The sequence below is a fragment of the Hemicordylus capensis genome, chromosome 4 (assembly GCF_027244095.1).
Source record: "Hemicordylus capensis ecotype Gifberg chromosome 4, rHemCap1.1.pri, whole genome shotgun sequence".
Classification (NCBI taxonomy): domain Eukaryota; kingdom Metazoa; phylum Chordata; class Lepidosauria; order Squamata; family Cordylidae; genus Hemicordylus; species Hemicordylus capensis.
In genome coordinates this window covers 172,362,010-172,381,487 of record NC_069660.1, presented here as the reverse complement: position 1 = coordinate 172,381,487, position 19,478 = coordinate 172,362,010, and the positions used below count along the sequence as shown (strand labels likewise).

The following is a 19,478-nucleotide window of genomic DNA, read 5'->3' as shown; positions in this document are numbered from 1 at the left end:
AGACCAATACATACCAAATTTCCTCCTCTCTGAGCTCAAACAACAATAGCTTGACAGTCAAATCTTTATAGAGGCAGCCTTTCCTCCTATAACTTGTTGAGGGGAAAAAAGCTTGCTAACCTTCAAGCACCAAGAGCTTGAAGATATATAGCCCAGCACCAATTAAGATGCTTCATACCAGGTGAGGCTGCCTCCAATTAGATCTACAAGAAAATTAATATAAACGTTTCTGCACCAGCTGTAAGATATCACCACATTCAGTAAAAATGCAGCTTTTTCTTGCTTTGCAGATCGTTGACATGTCATGCTGCTAAGGTTGCATAAGCAGCCAGCCATGTGAAATCCAGAAACCCCTATCTACAAATAGCGAGTCTGGGGTAAATACCTTCAAATACAGTCAATGAAAAAGCCATCCTCCATCAAAGACATCAGCACATTCAATGTAAATACACCTTTTTCTTAATTCGCAGATTATTGACATGTCATACTGCCAAGACTACACAAGCAGCAAGCCTTATTAAAACTCCTATATACAAATAGTAAATCTAAAGTAAATTCCTTTAGATAAAGCTGATGTAAAGAACCAACCTTCAACAATTAAATGCATAAATCACATAACAAAGTTAGACAATTACAAAAACACTGATATGTCACATCATACAGAGTTGAGCCCATACAGGAAGATCGTATTCAGTTTATATATGAAAGTAGACTCCATTTTTAACAATAATTGTTCAACATTCTCATGCCTAAATTTCTTTGATTGGTATTTATAAATTACACTGAACCTGATATCTTCAGAGGATATCTTTCTCTCCCTGAGGGAGAGAAAGGGGAAAACGTCCTATCAGGCAGCCGACGCTGCCTGAAATGATTAGCTGAGAGCTCACTCGGACTCTCAGCAGTCCGGACCACGGCCCTTTGCATGTGATGTCATGCACAAAGGGGGAGTGGCCTGGGCTGCCGAGAACCCAAGCGAGCTCTCAGGTCGTCATTCCAGAGAGGGAGAGAAAAGATAAAACATCCTATTGGACAGTCGGTGCTGCCTGAAATAACTGGCGGAGAGTTCTCCCGGGCTCTTGGCAGCCTGGGCATGGGAGGGGGGAGTTCGCTTTGGGCTCCTCTGGAGCCAGAGCCACAGGGCTTTGGCAGCCTTTTTCATTGGTGACCCAGGTTCTTTAAACCCGTTCGCACAATGGTGGATATGCCCCTGCTGTTTGCCATTTATAGTTCTGTCCCCAGCTTCTGGGTAGTCCCCCTACCTCCTCCATAGTGTTTGGATGATTATCTACTGCTTTTTTCCAACTAGGCTCTGCCTTTGCTCCCACTTATGCCATCTCAAATCATGGAGTTTGTGTTTCTGGTGGAATGGTGGCACCTGCAAATCGTATTTTCCTAGATAAAGGTTGGCAGCTCTTTCCAGGGGCCTGGGTTGAGGACTGTCAGCTGGTAAGAGTCGGGGTCTGAAGGTCTGAAGAGTCACTGTCTAGCCCCTGGCTTCTCTGAGAATTTGGCCTTTGGTCTCCTTCCCCCATTGTAACTCCCTTTGCTTCACCCTTTATGGAATGGTTTTTCAGAGGCAGGAGAAGTAGATCATAGAGCATAAACAAATACGTGCCACTTTGTCTGTCATTATAATAACTGCTTCCTTGTCCTGTGCTCTTTTTTTAGTCTGAACGCATGTACCAAGAAAAAGGACCAGAAATCAACATCTCTGTGAACTAGCGAGACAGACTCACCAATCGACAAGGCAAAAAATGAACATTTGCAATAGATTTGCAAGGATTTGCAAGGATGCATATTTTTAAAGATGTTAAGGAGCCAATGAAGAAGATGGGACTAAATTCAGAATAAAGAAGAAAGACCTAATTTAATTAGAAGAAAAACCAAGAACTCACTATACTTCAACTATGCCTAAGTGAGCCTCTCTGGTCTTCTACTTAACTCCCCCCACCCCACCCCCAGAAAGTTATTCTACACCCATTCCGGGAAGTAATTTGATTGGCCAACCGTTTTTTAAAGTTCTTTTAGTGTTTAATATTTTTAAATCCACAAAAAATGCTACTGCACATCTTGCATACCTATTGTGGCTCAAACATTCACCCACTTCAGAGGAAGATGTATCTGATCTTGTGTGTGTGTATACACACACACACACACACACACACACACACAAAGCAGGTTTTAGAAATCATGCTTTTGTCACATTCTGTGACCTAGGACTACAGACTGGAGTCATAATGTATTTTGTTATGGAGTCATGATGTATTTTTTAAAATAAATGTGTTTTAAGTTCTTTTAATCTTTTATTTAATGTACTGTTCATATTGTACTGATTTGTGACTGTAACAATAAATGACTGGCTGACTGGAGTGGTCTGGATTCTTAGTAGCTCCTGCCTCAGAGGCTGCATTAAAAAACCTCTCACTCTAATGATGGCCTTGAGTATGTCCTTTACTTTCTCCCACATAATTGAATAAATGCTGCTATCTACTCCTGTACAAAAAATAGGAGCACTGCTCTTGGGGACACTATTGTGGTAGGGGGCATTCTCTCTCTTTCCTTTGGTTACAAAAAGTGAAAAGGCAGAGGGTGAGTGGTATGCTGGTGGCAGCTTGTGCAATGTGGTGGTGGTGGAGAAGTGTTGCTAGGGCAGGTATTACAAGATGTTGGGTCTAAGCAGCAGCGGATGGCCTCCTTTGTACTCCCTTTGTCAGATACCAGCAGTATCTGAGTAGCTGTTATTGTTGTGGCTGGGACACTTGGGCAGCCATCCTCATGGGATTGGGTGTAATCCTGGGGCCCAAGACCACCAGCCCTTCCTGGGCTAGCCCTGTCTATCCAGGTAGGACTGGTTGTGAGAATGGGCTCATGGACTCTGCTTTCCTGAATCAGATGACCAAACTTTCACAGAGGTGAGCCATAGTAATAATGGGTGACTTCAGTTACTCTGACATCCCCTGAAGGACTAACCCTGCTAAGAACGGGAGGTCTTGATCTCCCTTGCTGACAAATTCAACGTTTAGAAGACAGAAGGAGGAACAAGATGGTCAGTTATTCTGGACTTAATCTTTACCAACAGAGAAGATGATGAGGAAGTGAATGGCGGGAACCTTGGGGGAAAGTAATCTTAGAATTCATGATATCAAGAGGAGGGGAAATTGAGGATGGTTGGATTTGTACCCTGGATTTCAGGAAAGCTGATTTTAACAAGCTCCAAAAAAAATTAGTTAGGCTCCCACGACTAGAAATCCTAAGGAAAACAAGAGGGATGGGAGATTCTGAAAAGCAAAACACCAAAGTTATGATTGCATACAATTCCCAGGGAGAGGAGTCAAGATGTCGATGAGGTAACAGCCTTGGTGATTAGCTCTGAAATGTTTGTTTTGTTTTGTAAACTCTTCATCTGTTTAGTGGGTTAAAACCCTGCCAACACTCATGGGAGACACCCCAATAAACCAACGTGGATGCATACAGACCTCAGAACCACCCCACTGAATGAGACAGGGTGCTGAGAACCTGTGATCTGGAGCCCAGGTGACCCTATGTTGCTGGGAGCCCTGGCACCAGGAGAACTGGGGGAACCTGAGCCAGCACCTCCACCATTACTCAGAGGTGCAGCTGGGTAATTTTGGAGCCTAGTTTACTGTGGGGAGGCTTTGCAAAACAAATAATTTTCTGCCATGAAACAAGCCACATATAGGACTTTTTTGAAGTTTAAAAAATTCAAAAAAGTATTTAAAATAAAGTTACCTATCAATCTGCTTCAAATTAAATATACAGAGTCCTCCCTTCCTGCCCTACATTGGTGCCTGATATCAAAGCCCAAGCCATCCCAAAATAAACAAAGGGGAGGATAACCCATAGAAGTACCCATGCACCTTCTGGATAGCTCCTAGGATGAGGTGGGGCTAAAAAAACCAGCCAGCAGCAAGAGACAAAGTTGGAAAAGTCTGGGAGTATGAATTTCTGGATCTACAGAGACTTTAATAAAAGACAACTGTAATAAATATGTAATAAATAACCTAAAGGTAGTTTAGGTTTACCAGATCTCCAACTATACTATGACACTTATCAGTCTCATCATATTCTGTGGACTGGAATGACAACAATAGGTCGTCACAGCTTGGTATAGAATCTTGTGGACTACTTGGTTATACTCCAGAAGAAATGTTGTGGCAAGATAAGATAAGGAGATGTTTAGGGTCAGTAACCAGCCCATTTGTATATTAAAAATTATGGGTAGGGATAGTTGGAGAGAAATTATTGTTCTGAGATCATTCCCGCTTCTACGATTTTGGGTCAACACTTTTAAAAATCAGATCACTATTAATAATTAATAAGTGGAGCATCTTATATGAAGGATTTTGTTCTAAAGATATATGCATATTTGGTGGCAGAGAAATGTGGGAAAATAAGTATATGAATAATTGGGAAATACGTTTGGGTTGCTCACTGGATGGTTTGTATTGGAGTTGAATATGGTCAATGGGCCCTAAAACCAATTTCTTTGAATATTAAAGAACTTTCTTAAAAAGTAATGCCATGGTGGTATATAACACCATTATGGTTACTTTATTTAAATCCCTCAAAGTCACCTTTATGCTGGGGAAATTATGGCAAAACAGGCAGTTATTATATGTGGTAGACTTGTCCTCAGTTACCTTCTTTTTGGCAAAGGGTTTTGCAATACATAAAAAACATAACTAAGTTTTGTTGAAATCAGAGGTGGTTTTACTTAATGATTTGAGTGAAATTAAAGCTTCAAGGATAAAGGAAAGTTTACAGATGTCAGCATCTGGGACAAATGCAAATCATAAGGTATATCTCATCTGATAATTATATTATCAGAGAGGGTCTGGTAAATATTATAAATGCTTCACTGAGGGAGGGCAGGATGCCTCCTTGTCTTAAGGAGGCTATTATCTGACCACTTTTGAAGAAACCTGCACTGGATCCCTCAGAGCTGGCTAATTACAGACCTATTTCTATCGTTCCATTGTTGGGCAAGGTAATTGAATGGTTGGTGGCCTCTCAGCTCCAGGCAGTTTTGGATGATACAGATTATCTAGACTCATTTCAAACAGGCATTCCTGTGGGCTATGGAGTTGAGACTGCCTTTGTCAGCCTGATGGATGATCTCCAATTGGCTATCAACAAAGGGAGTGTGACTCTGCTGATCCTCTTGGATCTCTCAGCAGCTTTAGATACCATCGACCATGATATCCTTCTGGATTGCCTGAGGGGGTTGGGATTCGGTGGCACTGTTTTACAGTGGTCCCGCTCCTACCTCTCTGGTAGATTCCAGATGGTGACACTTGGAGACTGTTGTTCTGCAAAGCGAGAAGTGAAGTATGGAGTTCTACAAGGCTCCAAACTGTCTCCAATGCACTTTAACATCTACATGAAACTGCTGGGAGAGATCATCAGGAGGTTTGGTGCAGGGTGTTATCAATACGCTGTTGACACCCAGATTTACTTTTCCATGTCAACCTCATTAGGAAATGGCATATCTTTCCTAAATGCCTGCTTGGAGGCTGGTAATGGGCTGGATGAGGGATAACAAACTGAAGCTGAATCCAAATAAGATGGAAGTACTGACGGGGGGGGGGGTCAGGACCCGAGAGATGGTTTAGATTTGCTTGTTCTGGATGGGGTTATACACCCCCTGAAAGATCAGGTATGTAGCCTGGGAGTGCTCCTGGACCCAAAGCTTTCCCTGGTTTCTCAGGTTGAGGCGGTGGCCAGGAGTGCTTTTTATCAGCTCCGGCTGATTCATCAGCTACGTCCATTTCTAGAGGTGAATGACCTTAAAAACAGTGGTACATATGCTGGTAATCTCCAGACTTGACTACTGTAATGCGCTCTATGTGGGGCTGCCTTTGTACGTAATCCAGAAACTACAATTGGTACCGAATGCAGCAGCCAGATTGGTCTATGGGACAACACAAAGGGACCATATAACACCAGTTTTGAAAGAACTGCACTGGTTGCCGATATGTTTCCGGGTGAAATACAAAGTGTCTATAAAGCTCTTAATGGCTTGGGACCAGGCTATTTAAGAGAGTGTCTCCTCTGTCATGCACCCACCCGCCTTCTATGATCTTCCGGACAGGTCTGGTTGTGGTTGCCACCAGCTCACCTGGTGTTGACTCAGGACTGGGCTTTTTCTGTGGCTGCCCCAGGGCTTTAGAATATGCTCCCTGCTGAACTAATAGCATCTCCTTTTCTGTTTGTTTTCAGGAAGACCCTCAAGACTTTCTTATGCTAAAGGAGTGAGCACTCTCTTAACCCAAGCTACCTGCTCGGTTGTGAACATGGGCTGCTTCCAGCCTGGTCATAAATAAAGACAGGCCCTAGAGTGCCCGTCTCTTCAGGGGATCCCCCAATGCATTGTGTGTCTTGTGTGGTGTATTGTGGGATTTCTGGAAGCCAGGATGCATCATCCTGGCCTCCAGAGCTGCATACTGCGCCATGCAGGGCTACCCGTCTGGGAGCACGGTTGACACTCTCAAAACAAGAAATCGCTCATCTGGGGGCGGAAAAGGTCAGTTTACCTGGACTTCACCCCTACCAAACCTCTGGACCACCCACCCAGTCATGTGAACAACCTCATACATTGCATGGAAGTTTGTTTTGTGTTTTGCAGGGTTGATAAATTATACTGTTGTGTTGTATAGTATTGTATTGTTGGTAGTGCTATTTTGTTCCACTATAAATGAAAAATAGAGTTAAAAATAAGAAGCAGTTTATTTATTCTCTGTTGCTCTGAGGTCAGGACTGCCAATGGGTTGTAATCACAAGGAAGAGAATTCAGGCTAGACATTAGGAAGAATTTCCCGACTGATAGTAGAATGGTCTGCCTGACATGGTGGTAAGCTCTCTTTCTCTAGAAGTGTCCAATCAGAGGGCCCTTCTGTCAAGGCAGCTGTAGCATTTTCCTGCTCTGAACAAAGGGTTGGACTAGAAGACCTCCAAGGTCCCTTACACCTCCAAAATTCTATGATTGTCAAGTGTTAGCAATATGCTTTTTCTATGTGTGCACTGAGGCCAGTTGGTTTGTCTAACAGAATACCTTTTTATACCAATTCCTTTTCTCCATAGTTCTCATCATCCAAAGTTCCCCATTGTGTGCTCTGGTGTGCACAACACTTATTAATTATTAATTGTTTATTATTTTTATTTATTTATTTATTTATTTATTTATTCTCATTCATATACCGCCCCTCCTGAAATGGCTCAGGGCAGTTTACATTAAAATTAAAAACACAGAATAAAATGTTAAAATCAGGAAACATTTAAACCAGGTTAAATCTCATTAAAATCAAGGTTAAAACTAGATATCTTTAAAAGCCAGGCTAAAGAGATGGGTCTTTAAGGATCTCATGAAGGCCTCCAAGGAAGACAGTCCTCTTACGTTATGTCCATGGGAAGCACATTCCACAACGTACAGGCAGCAACTGAAAAGGCTCAATTCCATATTACCATCAGATGAACTGGTGGCACCCAAAATCTGATCCCTCTTGATGATCTTAATGAGCAGTAGAGATGTGCATGGAACCGGGCGGGGTGTGTTCAGTGGCAGGGTGTGTGTGTGCATCTTTAAGGGCGGGGAAGCTGCACTTGCCTCTCTCACCACATTTCCCCTGCTGGCGCTCCGTTTTGGTAAAGCCTCTCAGGGGTGTGTGTGACATACCTCCCTGCCACCCTGTTGCTGCGTCTCCCAGAAGTGACCGGAAGTATCAGACTCGCCTGTGTGTGCCGGGCATGTGCATGTTGCAAGCACGGCAGGCACATGTGCAGGATGGGTGCAACAGGCGCACGCACGCAGGCACGTCTGATACTTCTGGTCACTTCTGGGAGACATGGCAACAGGGTGGCAAGGAGGTACACCGCTGCCTCAAGGGGTTTTACCAAAATGGCATGCTGGTGGGGGAAATGCAGCGGGAGGGGTAAGTGCACCCTCCCCCGCCCTTAAAGATGCACTCCCCTGCTGTCGAACCGGCGGAACCAACCATCGTTCGAACTGGTTCAGAGGCTCATAAAGGGTCTCTGAACCGGTTCCGTGCATATCCCTAATGAGCAGTGCAGGGTGTTGTAGAGAATATTGCTCTCTCAGGTAGCCCAGACCTAAGCCATTTAGGGCTTTAAAGGTAATAACCAGCACTTTGTATTTTGTCCAGAAACATATCAGCAGCCAGTGCAACTGTTTAAGAACAGGCATAATGTGGTCTCTCCAGCAGAGGCATATCTATGGAAAATAGAGCCTATGGCAAACACTGAAATTGCGCTCCTGTCCAAACATCTGATACCCGTCTTTCAGATAACTTTACCATAATTTTCAAGTCAGTGGTCTTCCTCAATGTCCTCACATGTGCACAGATAGATTAAGTAACTAGTAAATGACCATCAAGGGTCCATTTATCTGTAAATCAACTTAATCATCACCTAAAAGTATAACAGCATATACTCTGGAGGAATATCTAAAATAACAGGCAACAAGATTTAAATTGATAATTTAAAAAATATTAATGAGATTAAAAACACCTGCAGTCTGAAATGGTACAAATGAGAAAACTTAAAAGTATTAATAACTTAATTTTTATGTGGTGATTTAAATGACAACTGAGATTGACAGGATCCATTCTGACAGAACACTACTAAGGCTACAATTCTTAAATATTTGCAATAAATTCTAGCAAAGTGAACAGAATTTTATTCCATGGAAGACATTTAGGAACAGGTTGCAAGGATAATGTGCAACTTTTCATTTTTCTTTAAACATACAATGCTGTCTCTGATTGCATTCTCATAATCACAGCAATACTGGTTAAAGAGTTAAACAGGACTGCCAAGCCCCTTGGAGCTAGTTGTAATGCAAATTTCCCAGGCAAACCACTGTGATTAAAACACATTTAATCAGGATAGATAACCAGGTTACTAACAAATACACAGTGGTTGTCTCTTTTTGTCCTAAGCAGCTGGTTATACTACATATATACAATTCAAGTACACTGCACTACAGTTAGTAGTTCTTTTTATCACAGAACTATTTTAAAATATAGAACTCTGAATGGGATGATTTTGGCCCGAGACTTTTCCATTTCCCCCAAACAGCCCTATTGGCTAAAATGGCACTATGTCACAGAACTTACCTGAGAAAAGGGGAAAGTAGGGGAATTAATACGGCAATAATTATTGGGTTACTTCAACACTGTAACAAATTAATGGTGGATCAATTAAATCTATTAACATTGCCTCTTAAATGTTTCATCAGCAAGCTTTCATTATCAAGTTTGATCAGAAAGATTTTGCATTATCAGTGCAAAATACTTTTCATAATGTATTTATAGTTAAAGGGTAGAATATTTTAAAACACATCTAACCCTAAGAACAGAACACAATGGCTCTGCAAAAAACGGGCCAGAGTTCCCATACGGAATGACTGCTCTGGTAACTTCAAATGATGTCAGGAGAAGTGGGTGGCCTAATAAGAATTGCCTCAAAGAGATACTCCCCTGAATGTTGGCCACACGACTGTATTTCTTCAGCTACTTGGGAAATTATAACAATTAACATCCATGCATCAAAACTTCAGTTTGTTGACTGCTAAGCTGAAAAGAAGCAGATCTGAATATCAGAAGGGCTCCTGTGAACTGAAGTTCTCAGCAGGCAAGTAAGTTAGTAACACAAGGGGCGGGAGCAATAGCCCTTTTGGAGGCAGAAGCATCTATTCCCCTTTCTCTCCCTCCAGAGAGGGAGAGAAAGGAAGAATAGATGCTTTCAGACAGCAAGCACTTCCTGAAATGACACAGAAGAGCTTGCGCAGGCTCTTCAGAGCTTGAGGCCATGCCCCCTTTGACATCTCATGCAAAGGGACGTGGCCTCGAGCTCCGAAGAGCCTGAGCAAGCTCTTCAGCATCATTTCAGACAGTGCTTGCTGCCTGAAAGCATCTATTCTTCCTTTCTCTCCCTACCTGGAGGGAGAGAAGGGGGAATACAGTGGTCCCTTGACTTACGAAGTTAATCCATTCCGAATGCACATTCGGAGGTCAAAAATTTCGTAAGTCGAAAAGCGCACCCACGGAGGTTTAAAAAAAATTGTAAGTTGAGTAAGCCGCATCTAAAAATTCGTAAGTCGAGGAAACCGCATCTAAACTGCCAACGGTTTCCGTTCGTAGCTCGAAAAATTCGTAAGCGTGCGGCCATTTTTGTCGTTCGTAAGTCGAAAACATCGGATGTCGAGTAGTTCGTAAGTCGAGGGTCCACTGTAGACACTTTTAGGCAGCACACGCTGCCTGAAATAAATGGCAAGTGCTCACTGGGGGGGGGGCACCTCTCCGAATGCACTTGGGGTGGGGGTCAGGACATGGCAGGCACTTTGTGCCCCCCCTGTAATGGCGCCCAGGGCACGTGTCCTGCCTGCCCCACCCTCGTTACGCCCCTGCTGCATTTTGAACAGACGTTTCTGAACTATGCACAAAGGCAGCCCTATATACAGTGCATTGCTGTAGTACAACCTTGAAGTTACCAGCTGATGCACCACTGTTTTCAGGTCATTCTACTCAAGGAATAGGCAGAGCTGTTTAATCAATCACAGTGGGTAAAAAGCACTCCTGGGAGTTATTAGCACATGGCTTCATGTTGTGGGGTAAATGTTGAGTGAAGCCACATTGAATCACACTCGCAGCATTGAGGAAAGCAGCCCCTCCCCTCTGCTCTCGGGTTTTGTTTTTACAAGTTCACATGGCATGCCTCCATGTTTTCCTTCTATCCAAGTGCAGGGCGGAGGGGGGAGATTACTAAAGAGTTACATCTGCATTTCAAAGACAGCGTTCCTCTTATCATGCTGATGGTTCTACATCAGTGCCTCTCCCTATTTGCTTCGGCATTTTCAGAAAAAGTAGCTTAAAACCAGCATTTTAAAAACCCAGAAATACCTTGAGATAAACTAGAATTACAAAGACAAAGCCCGACTTGTGTGTGGAGTGGGTCCAAGGATCTTGAAGGGAATTCAGGTGTGAATGCACACACTCTCTCCTGAAGGAGATTTGGGGTAGAAGCCCTGTCTGTTAAGGCTCCTGGTCACAGCCTTAACCTGAGGCATCAGGGTGAGACCTGGATCCAAGAGCACACCCAAGCTACGAACCTGTTTTTTCTGGGGAAGGGTAACCCCATCCAGAACAGGAAATTTTAACCCATCTTGCAGATTATGACCCCCAACAATTAGCACCTCCATCTTACTTGGATTCAGCTTCAGTTTATTATCCCTCATCCAGCCCATTACTACTACTACTACTACTTTGAATATTTATATAACGCTCTTCAACCAAAGTTCTCAAAGCAGTTTACATAGAAAAATAAATAATACATAATTAATTAAAATGGTTCCTTTGTGCCCAAGGGGCTCACAATCTAAAAGAAACATAAGGCAGATACTAGCAACAGCCACTGGTTATAGGCAGGCACTTAAGGGGCTAATACCATTTCCTGATATTGATGACAAGGAGAAATAGATTTGGGTGTCATCAACATACTGATAACACTCAGCACCAAATCCCCTGATAACTTCACCCAACAGTTTCATGTAGATGATAAAAAACATTAGTGACAGCCCCGAGAGATTCCATATAGCTGCAGCTTGTGTTTTGAAGAGCAACTGTCACCGAGCGCCATCATCTGAAATCTACCCGAGATGTAGGAACAGAACAACTGTAAAACAGAGCCTCCTATCGCCAAATCCCTCAGGTGATCAAGAAGGATACCATGGTCGATAGAATATAGATAGAGTATAGAAACCTGCTGAGATATCCAAAAGAACCAGCAGAGTCACACTCCCTCTGTCAGTTCTCTGGCGAAGGTGGTCTATCAGGCCAACCAAGGCCATTTCAACCCCATAGCCTGCCCTAAAGCAAGTTTGGAAAGGGTCAAGTTAATCAGAGAAATAATAATGGGGACAGCGAGATACAGCCCCATCATGTGTACCCTAATCTAAGTTATGGGACGCTGACAGGGGTTTATATCATCTTGAACTGAGCAGCAGGTTGGATCAGAAGACCCCCAGGGTCCCTTCTAAAATTCTCTGCACAATTGGTGTGCCATGACTGGCTGCAGGACTAACTATAGCCTATGCTCCACTCTGCTTGTGAATTGTATTTATTTTGAATATTTATAATCATTTTTAAAAATACCCAAACTACTAACAGTAATGATAACATAAACAATTTAAAGCTATTAAATCATAAGAGCAGAAAATTAAAGAACTAAAGTACATAAAAGTAGCCTGGCCCCACTAACAAAGTAGCCAAGAGACACAAAAGCTTTCGTGTTTCTTAGTTTGGGTGAAGTACACTCCTTCTGTCAATTCCCTGGTAAAGGTCATCCATCAGGCTGGCCAAGACAGACTCAACCCCATCACCTGCTCTAAAGCCAGTTTGAAATGGAACTAGATGACCGGTTTCCTCCAAAACTGCCTGGAGCTGGTTAGCTACCACTCTCTCAATCACCTTGCCCAACTATGGGAGATTGGAGACCGGCCTATAACTATCTAACACTGAGGGATCTAGGAAAAAGCTTCTTAACAAATGGTCTAATCATTGCCTCCTTCAAACAAGGAGGCATCCTACCCTCCCTCAGCGATGAGTTAATGATATTAACTAGACCATCTCCAACAATTTCCCTGCTAGATAGAAGCAGCCAAGTCAGGCAAGGATCCAGAGAACAAGTGGTAGGCCACACACCCCTAAGCAGCTTGTCCACTTCCTCAGGCATCACAGACTGAAACTGATCCAGTCTAATACTGCAAGAGGGATTTCTGGACATCAGTTTAATAGACTTTGCAAAAACAGTGGCGTACAAGTCGGCCTGAATATAAGATATTTTGTCCACAAAAGAGCCCATTAAAAGCATCACAGCAGAACAAAGTCTCCGGGGACTGGTTTGAAATGGAAGAAGCCTGAAACAAACTCCTCACAACCTGGGACAGCTTTGCTGCACATGAAGCTGCAGAAGCAATGAGTGCAAACCAGAATTGGGCTTTTTGCCATACTTACTGCTTCCGCATAAACCTCCAAAGGGGCTCTATGCTGTGTTCTGTCAATGTTGAGCCGGGTTTTCCTCCACTTGCGCTCCAGTCGCCTACCTTGCTGCTTCAGACCCCGCAACTCCTCTGTATACCAAGGGGCCACTTTTAAAGCAGGTCAGAAGGGATGCTTAGGAGTGATCGTGTCTGCTGCCCTGGTGAGTTCCCTATTCCAGGTATAGAAATAAAACAAAAAGTAAACAATAAAGTAAGCCCACTTGTACCTCAAATGTTCATGTGTCTGCCATCTTGAATCAGATTGTTCAAATGGTGGACACCCTGGCTTCCTAGCTCTCCTCCGCCACCGACAATAGGCCCTTCAGTGTGTGAAATAAACAGTCTTTTAAAAGTTGTACTTTTAAATAGTCCTGAAAATGGTAGTGTGGAATATTGCAGGAGTTAGGGACATCTGTGTGGGAAACTAAGTGGGAGTTGGAGGTGTAGATACTTCACCTGCCTGGGGGTTGCGTTTGGGAGTGTCAGCTCTGCCCAGCATATATCCCCCCCCGCCCCCACTGAAAACCTGGGAGCACCTCTACAATCCTCTTTCTATGACACAGAGTCTACTTTTGGTCATTAGCTAGCTTCCTGGTGTTTGCTGGTGTTTGCCCTTACCTTCACCTTTTTTCACTCTTTTATTTTGTACAAAATAATTTTACACCACATTCATGCTTATTTGCATGAGACTTCAAACTCATCAGCCATAACGTCTGTGGTGTGGGTGTTGTTTTTTTTTAAGGGGGTGGTGGCTTGGAGATTGTTTTACCTCTGGATTTTTCCCTGGGCACGTATGCCTTGTATTTCTCCCCCCACTTTCTTTGTTTGTTTCCTAGGATACTTGCATTAATGTATAATTGTACAAGCTGGGAAATATTCTTCAGTTGTTGGCAGTGGTGGCTGGTGGCTCCTGGGACTGGGTGGGTGCTAGGCAGGGCAGGTGGTGGGTGGAGCTAACGTGGGCGGTGCTGGAGGCGGAACCAGGGTGAAAAATGAGCAATGGGGAAAAGATTAAGCACTTCTGCGATGTATATACTCACTCCACCTTTTTCTCTAAGGAACAGGTTTTGCAGTTTCAGACTCTGAACACATTAAAAAGAAAGTGTGCATATACCAAGGGCAATGATGCCTGCTCCACAACATTTTAACCTCTCTTCTAAATTACTACCTTTCTCTAGACCCTCAGTGAAATTTTCCTAAGAAAAATTCAGATATTCACCCAATATCCTACCTTGTATCTTTGTATCTTAAACTCTCTAAAACAGGAAAAATGTTAGGAACGTAGGAAGCTGCCTTATACTAAGTCACACCATTGGGCCAGCCACCTTCTAGCTCAGTACTGTCTGCACAGACTGGCAGCGGCTTCTCCAAGGCTACAGGCAGGAGTCTTTCTCAGCCCTGTCTTGGAGATGCCAGGGAGAGAACTTGGAACTTTCTTCAGGCAAGCATGCAGGGGCTCTTCCCAGAGTGACCCCATCCTCTAGGGGGACTATCTTGCAGTGTTCACATGTAGACTCCTAATCAAATGCAAACTGGGGTGGACCCTGCTTAACAAAGGGGACATGCCATACTTGCTACCACAAGACCAGTTTCCCTCCTGTTTTATTCATCTCTGTAAAACACATAGTAGTTCTTTCCTCACAAGTATCATTTTATTTTGTTTGCTTAAGAAAAAGGAAAGAAATAGCACTGAATAACCAAGAATTGGTACATAGAAGAGTTTGCTTCACTTTGTTTACTTTCTTTTACAGTTGGCACCCTGACTAGTGCTAGAATAGATGAACTGAAAGTCTGCAGTGCAAGTATAGAACTCTTTATTCCACTTATTGAAATGTCTGCTTATAATTCCCAGCAATGTCAAATGGAATCCCAGCCCTTCCAGAGAGAGAGAAACATGACTAGTTATCAAGTATAATACTGAAAATTGTACTGGCACAATAGAATTTGGACACCTGACTATTTTTACTGGAAAATAATACAAAACATTCCTAACTTTTAGAGGTCAAGTGATCTCCAAATAAGTCAAAGGCCTTCAGATACTGTCTTATGACAAGAGTTGTGAGGCAGCTTTTTAATGCTAGTTGGCACTTCTTCTCCCTATTTACTTCCTACATACTGTACATGTATAATACAGCACAACTGAATTTTTAGAAGCGTCTGATAGTATCAAAGTTAATTAGTTTAACCCGCACAGAGCATCTGCGCGCTAGTACTTGATTGCTCCCCTCCCCCCACCAGAGTCCTCTCACCTGAGCTGCACTCCTGTCCTGCTCCTCCTCCTCCATCATCCCATTGCTTCCATCTCCCTCATCCCCTCACCCCTCTTGGTTGCTCCTCCATCCCATTGCTCCATCCCCCTCACCCCTCTTGATCATGGCTGCAGTGTTGCTGGTGCCAATTGGCCAAGCCGCAGCACCCTAACCCCAGAAACCTCCCCACCCTCACCCAAGCTCTGCTCCTGCTCCTACCGCAGGAGTAACAGCAGCAGTTAGCCGGACCCTTCCTCACTGCCCCTGCCGCCATGGCTGCTCGATCCTCTCAGGATGCTGACAGGCTCGGGCCCATCTCTCGCCTGCCTGCCTGCCTGCCTCCACCAATGGCCTCTGTAGCTCTGAGCAGCGGCGATGGTTGAACTGGCCCTTCCTCACTGCCACCATGGCCACTAGTTCCCCTCAGGCCACTGACAGGCCCAGGCCCACTCGCTCTTCCCATCTGTCTATCTTCTCCTCCCATCTTTTTAAATTTCTCTCTCTCTCTCTCTCTTCCTTCTTGAGTCAACAGATCTTGTTCATCTTGTTTCCTCATCTAATTCGCAGTGGCAGTCTCCTTCTCCTGAAGGGCCTCTTTCCTCCCTCACAACCTCTCTCTTTGCAGACCCCTACCCAATATCCTTTTATATATAAAGATTCTTCTCTCCTCTACAGTCTTCCCACCAGTAACAGCTGCATTCCAACTGACCTTAACCATGACAGGACCCTCTTCCTATCTGCATTTGGAATCCCCACCTCTCCAATCACCACGATGCTCCTGCTCTGTTACCTCTGATTGGTAAAGCACTGTGTGGGCATTTTTGGGGGGTGCATGTTGGGAATTTTGACTGCTTCACCTTTTGGCAGGTGGTAGCCAAGTTATTTGGCTGGGTTTCTGCTCTGCACTTGGTTGTATCTGTGCACATATTTGTGCACATTCACCCTTTTGCATGCCCAGGAAGGCATATGGCAGAAGTAAAATCTCGGGTTCTGTGCTGTTACCTTTCTTTGGGAACCCCTTCCTGACCTTTACTCTTACTACCACAAAATGGAAGGCAGAAGCAGGAGAGGTCAACCTGGTGCAGGAGATGTCAAAATGGCAATGTAGTACCTGTTCCTGCACCGTCATTTTGAGAACCACTAAATATCTTCTAGGGTTGAATACTCTCATCGGTCTGCTTAGGATTTTGGCAAGAAAGTATCTCTTCCAGTGCAAATATTCCATGAGAAAGATAATTTATTGAAATACCTCAGAATAAATCTTCTATTCTGTAGCTGCTTTCTTTTTTGTTGAATTCCTGTTCCTATTCCTGCTACTTTCTTGAGGATTTGTCTATTCTTTGCATGTTGACAATAATTATTTTTAAATTAAACTCAAATTGTCTGTATGTTTGGTTCACATGGGAGGTTAATGTGTAATGTGTAGCAAAAAGGAGCCTATGTGTTATAGGATTTCAGTTTTTTGTAAGGAAAACATGGAAGTAAGGCCTTCCTTGTTTAGACATATTTGAGTGTGCATTTGTGAGTCTAAAGTCTTTTTGGTGTGTGAATGTGTACAGCAAGAACACCAGGTAGATACAGTAATACATTAACCCTATTCAGACTGTACGTATTTGCAGGTGTTTGTACATATCTACGTGTTGTAGGAGGATTGAAGAGATCTGGGTTCAAACCCACTTTCATGTATAAAGCTCACTGGGTGATGCTGGATCAGTCATTCTCTCAGCCTAACCTACCTGACCTACAAACAGGTCAGTTCTAATGATAAAATGGATGAAGGGAGAAGCACTGTTCTCCCTTCATCTTTGAAGAAAGGGTGGGGTATGGTGCAATAAAATATTGCAGGTAAATTAAATGGAGAACAGCAGTGTAGCTCAGAGTATCCCTGTTGCTCAGAGTAGGTGTACAGCAAGGTTGGATATGGCCCGGGCACAAGATTTGAGGATGCCCCCCAGAGGCGTATCTAGTGAAAATAGTACCTAGGGCAAGCACTGAAATTGCGCCCCCTGTCCAAACATCTGACACCCATCTTTCAGATAACTTTACCATAATATCAGCTCAAAAATACAAGTCAAGGTCGTTAATTCTTTTAATATTTCAAAAACTATTTAGCAGTGGATGTAGCCAGACGAAATAATGTTGGAAAACTACAAATTTCAGTATGCTGGGGCTCATGAAATACCCAAATACTATGTGGAAGTGTACTTGGAAAACTAAACAGAAGTGCCTGTCTAATTCTCTACTATGCATTGTAGCATCAGTATTACATAAACTTTAAAAATAAATGGAGAATTTGACTTTTCCCAGATATTTCAGAAAGACAGTTAAAATGAGAGAAAGAGAGCAAGAAACTCCCAGTGGGCCTTAATACGCAGGATTTCATACTGATTCAAAGACAAACTCACCATTAATAGCCATATTATTAAGACATCACATTTAATTCATTTATCACAAGAAGCAAAGTAAGAGTAAATGAATACCATCCTAGCTCATAAGTTCAGCTCAGTATTCACAAGCCCTGATTCTCTGTACATAGTGCCAAACTGAATGTGTGTACAGTGACTTATATTAAATTTAATTTTTTTAAAAACCTGTAGCCCCTTCGAGGGGCTTCCTAAAGGGCGTGGGGGGGGGTTCCTGCAAAAGTCTTCACTCCCCCTGCCGGCCTCTTAATTCACCACTGCAGCCTGTCCCAGGCTGATTTTTGGGCCTGTTCTGGCCTACAAAGATCAGTGTGGTGTCCATTCTGGAGGCCACCACGCATGCTCAAATGGCCTCTACGAGGCCTGGCAAGGCCTATGTCTTTGCAGGGACCATTTGAGCATGTGCGGTGGCCATTTTTTTTAAAAAAAGTTTTTTTAAACGCCACCGAAAACAATATGGCCACCGCACATGCTCAAATGGCCTCTGAGAGGCCTGGAATGGCCTAGGGCAGGCATCCCCAAACTGCGGCCCTCCAGATGTTGCTGAACTACAACTTCCAGCATACCCAGCCACAAAAAATTGTGTCTAGGGATGCTGGGAGTTGTAGTTCAGCAACATCTGGAGGGCCGCAGTTTGGGGATGCCTGGCCTAGGGCCTCGCAGAGGCCATTTGAGCATGTGCAGTGGCCATTAAAAAAAAAATTCATCTTAAAAAATGGCACCTCACCTTCAAGTGGCGCCTGGGGCATGTGCCCTGCTGCCCCAGCATAGATATGCCCCTGATGCCCCCTTGCCTATCACCTGCCTTTGCGGGACCCTGTCACTGCCTGCCTTCACTGCCTGCCTTCATGGCCCCACCATTGCTCTCTGCCTTCACTGTGCAGTTGAGTGTGGACAGCAGTCAAACCGATGTGGCCTGATCACATCACCATGCCAGCTCTGGCACCACAGTGAGTTGGGGAGCACTGGCATGCCTGGGTCAGAGCATAGCATAAGGCTCCGGGATATATTCCATAATAGGGTTGCTACATTTTTTCTGAGATAATTCCTGGACACAACTGTCAAAAGGGGAATGGGACACAAATGTTAAAACCCTACTTTTTTGACCAAGATTGGAAAGAGTGCTGCTCAACAATGAGTGCTGCTGATTCACACATTTTTCTCTATAGTGCTCTTTTGCACAGGAGAGGGTTAGGAATGTTTCATTTCAGTAAATACAATCAAATATGCAAATATAGATATAAAGACAGTAACACAAGTGCAGGTGAGAAATGAAAGAAACCTGTGTTAAATGCTTAATTTGTTTTAATAACACTTTATAATCTGTTATAAAGCAACTAGTGTTTTCAAGCCCGTTAAAATAACGGGCGCTAGTAGGGGAGAGTTCCTCCCCCATGCCCCACTTCCTCTTGCCCTTCCCCTTCCCCCCTGCCGCACTCCCTCCTGCCCTTGCCCCTCCCCCCTGCCGCACTGTATGGAGCTTTGTCTGGTTGGGGGGGGGTGCTTGTGTGTTACTTTGTGTGGTAAATAACAGGCGCTAGTACCTTTTTTGTTTGTTTTGTTTATTCCTTCTCCCTCTCTCTCGCCCTCCTTGCCTTATTTGTTTTTTTGTTTGTCGGGCAGCCGGGCGGAGATTTCCGCTGCTGCCGCCGCCGCCCAGAGTTCTCCCCGGCTCCCGCTTTGCCGCTTGCTCGTCACTGTGGGAGGGGGCGGAGAGTTCCGCCGCTG

At 43.9% G+C, this 19,478-nt stretch overlaps 1 protein-coding gene across 1 annotated transcript in view; it reads left to right on the top strand.

Moving 5' to 3' along the window:
* The window catches only part of SLC4A9 (solute carrier family 4 member 9), a 70,447-nt gene extending 68,075 nt beyond the window's left edge, over positions 1-2,372 (top strand). The window contains exon 21 of the mRNA XM_053245909.1: positions 1,672-2,372. Within this exon, the coding sequence (XP_053101884.1) occupies positions 1,672-1,725 (54 nt within the window). The 3' untranslated portion in view covers positions 1,726-2,372. The remainder of the gene's footprint in view (positions 1-1,671) is intronic.
* The last annotated feature ends 17,106 nt before the right edge of the window (positions 2,373-19,478 follow it).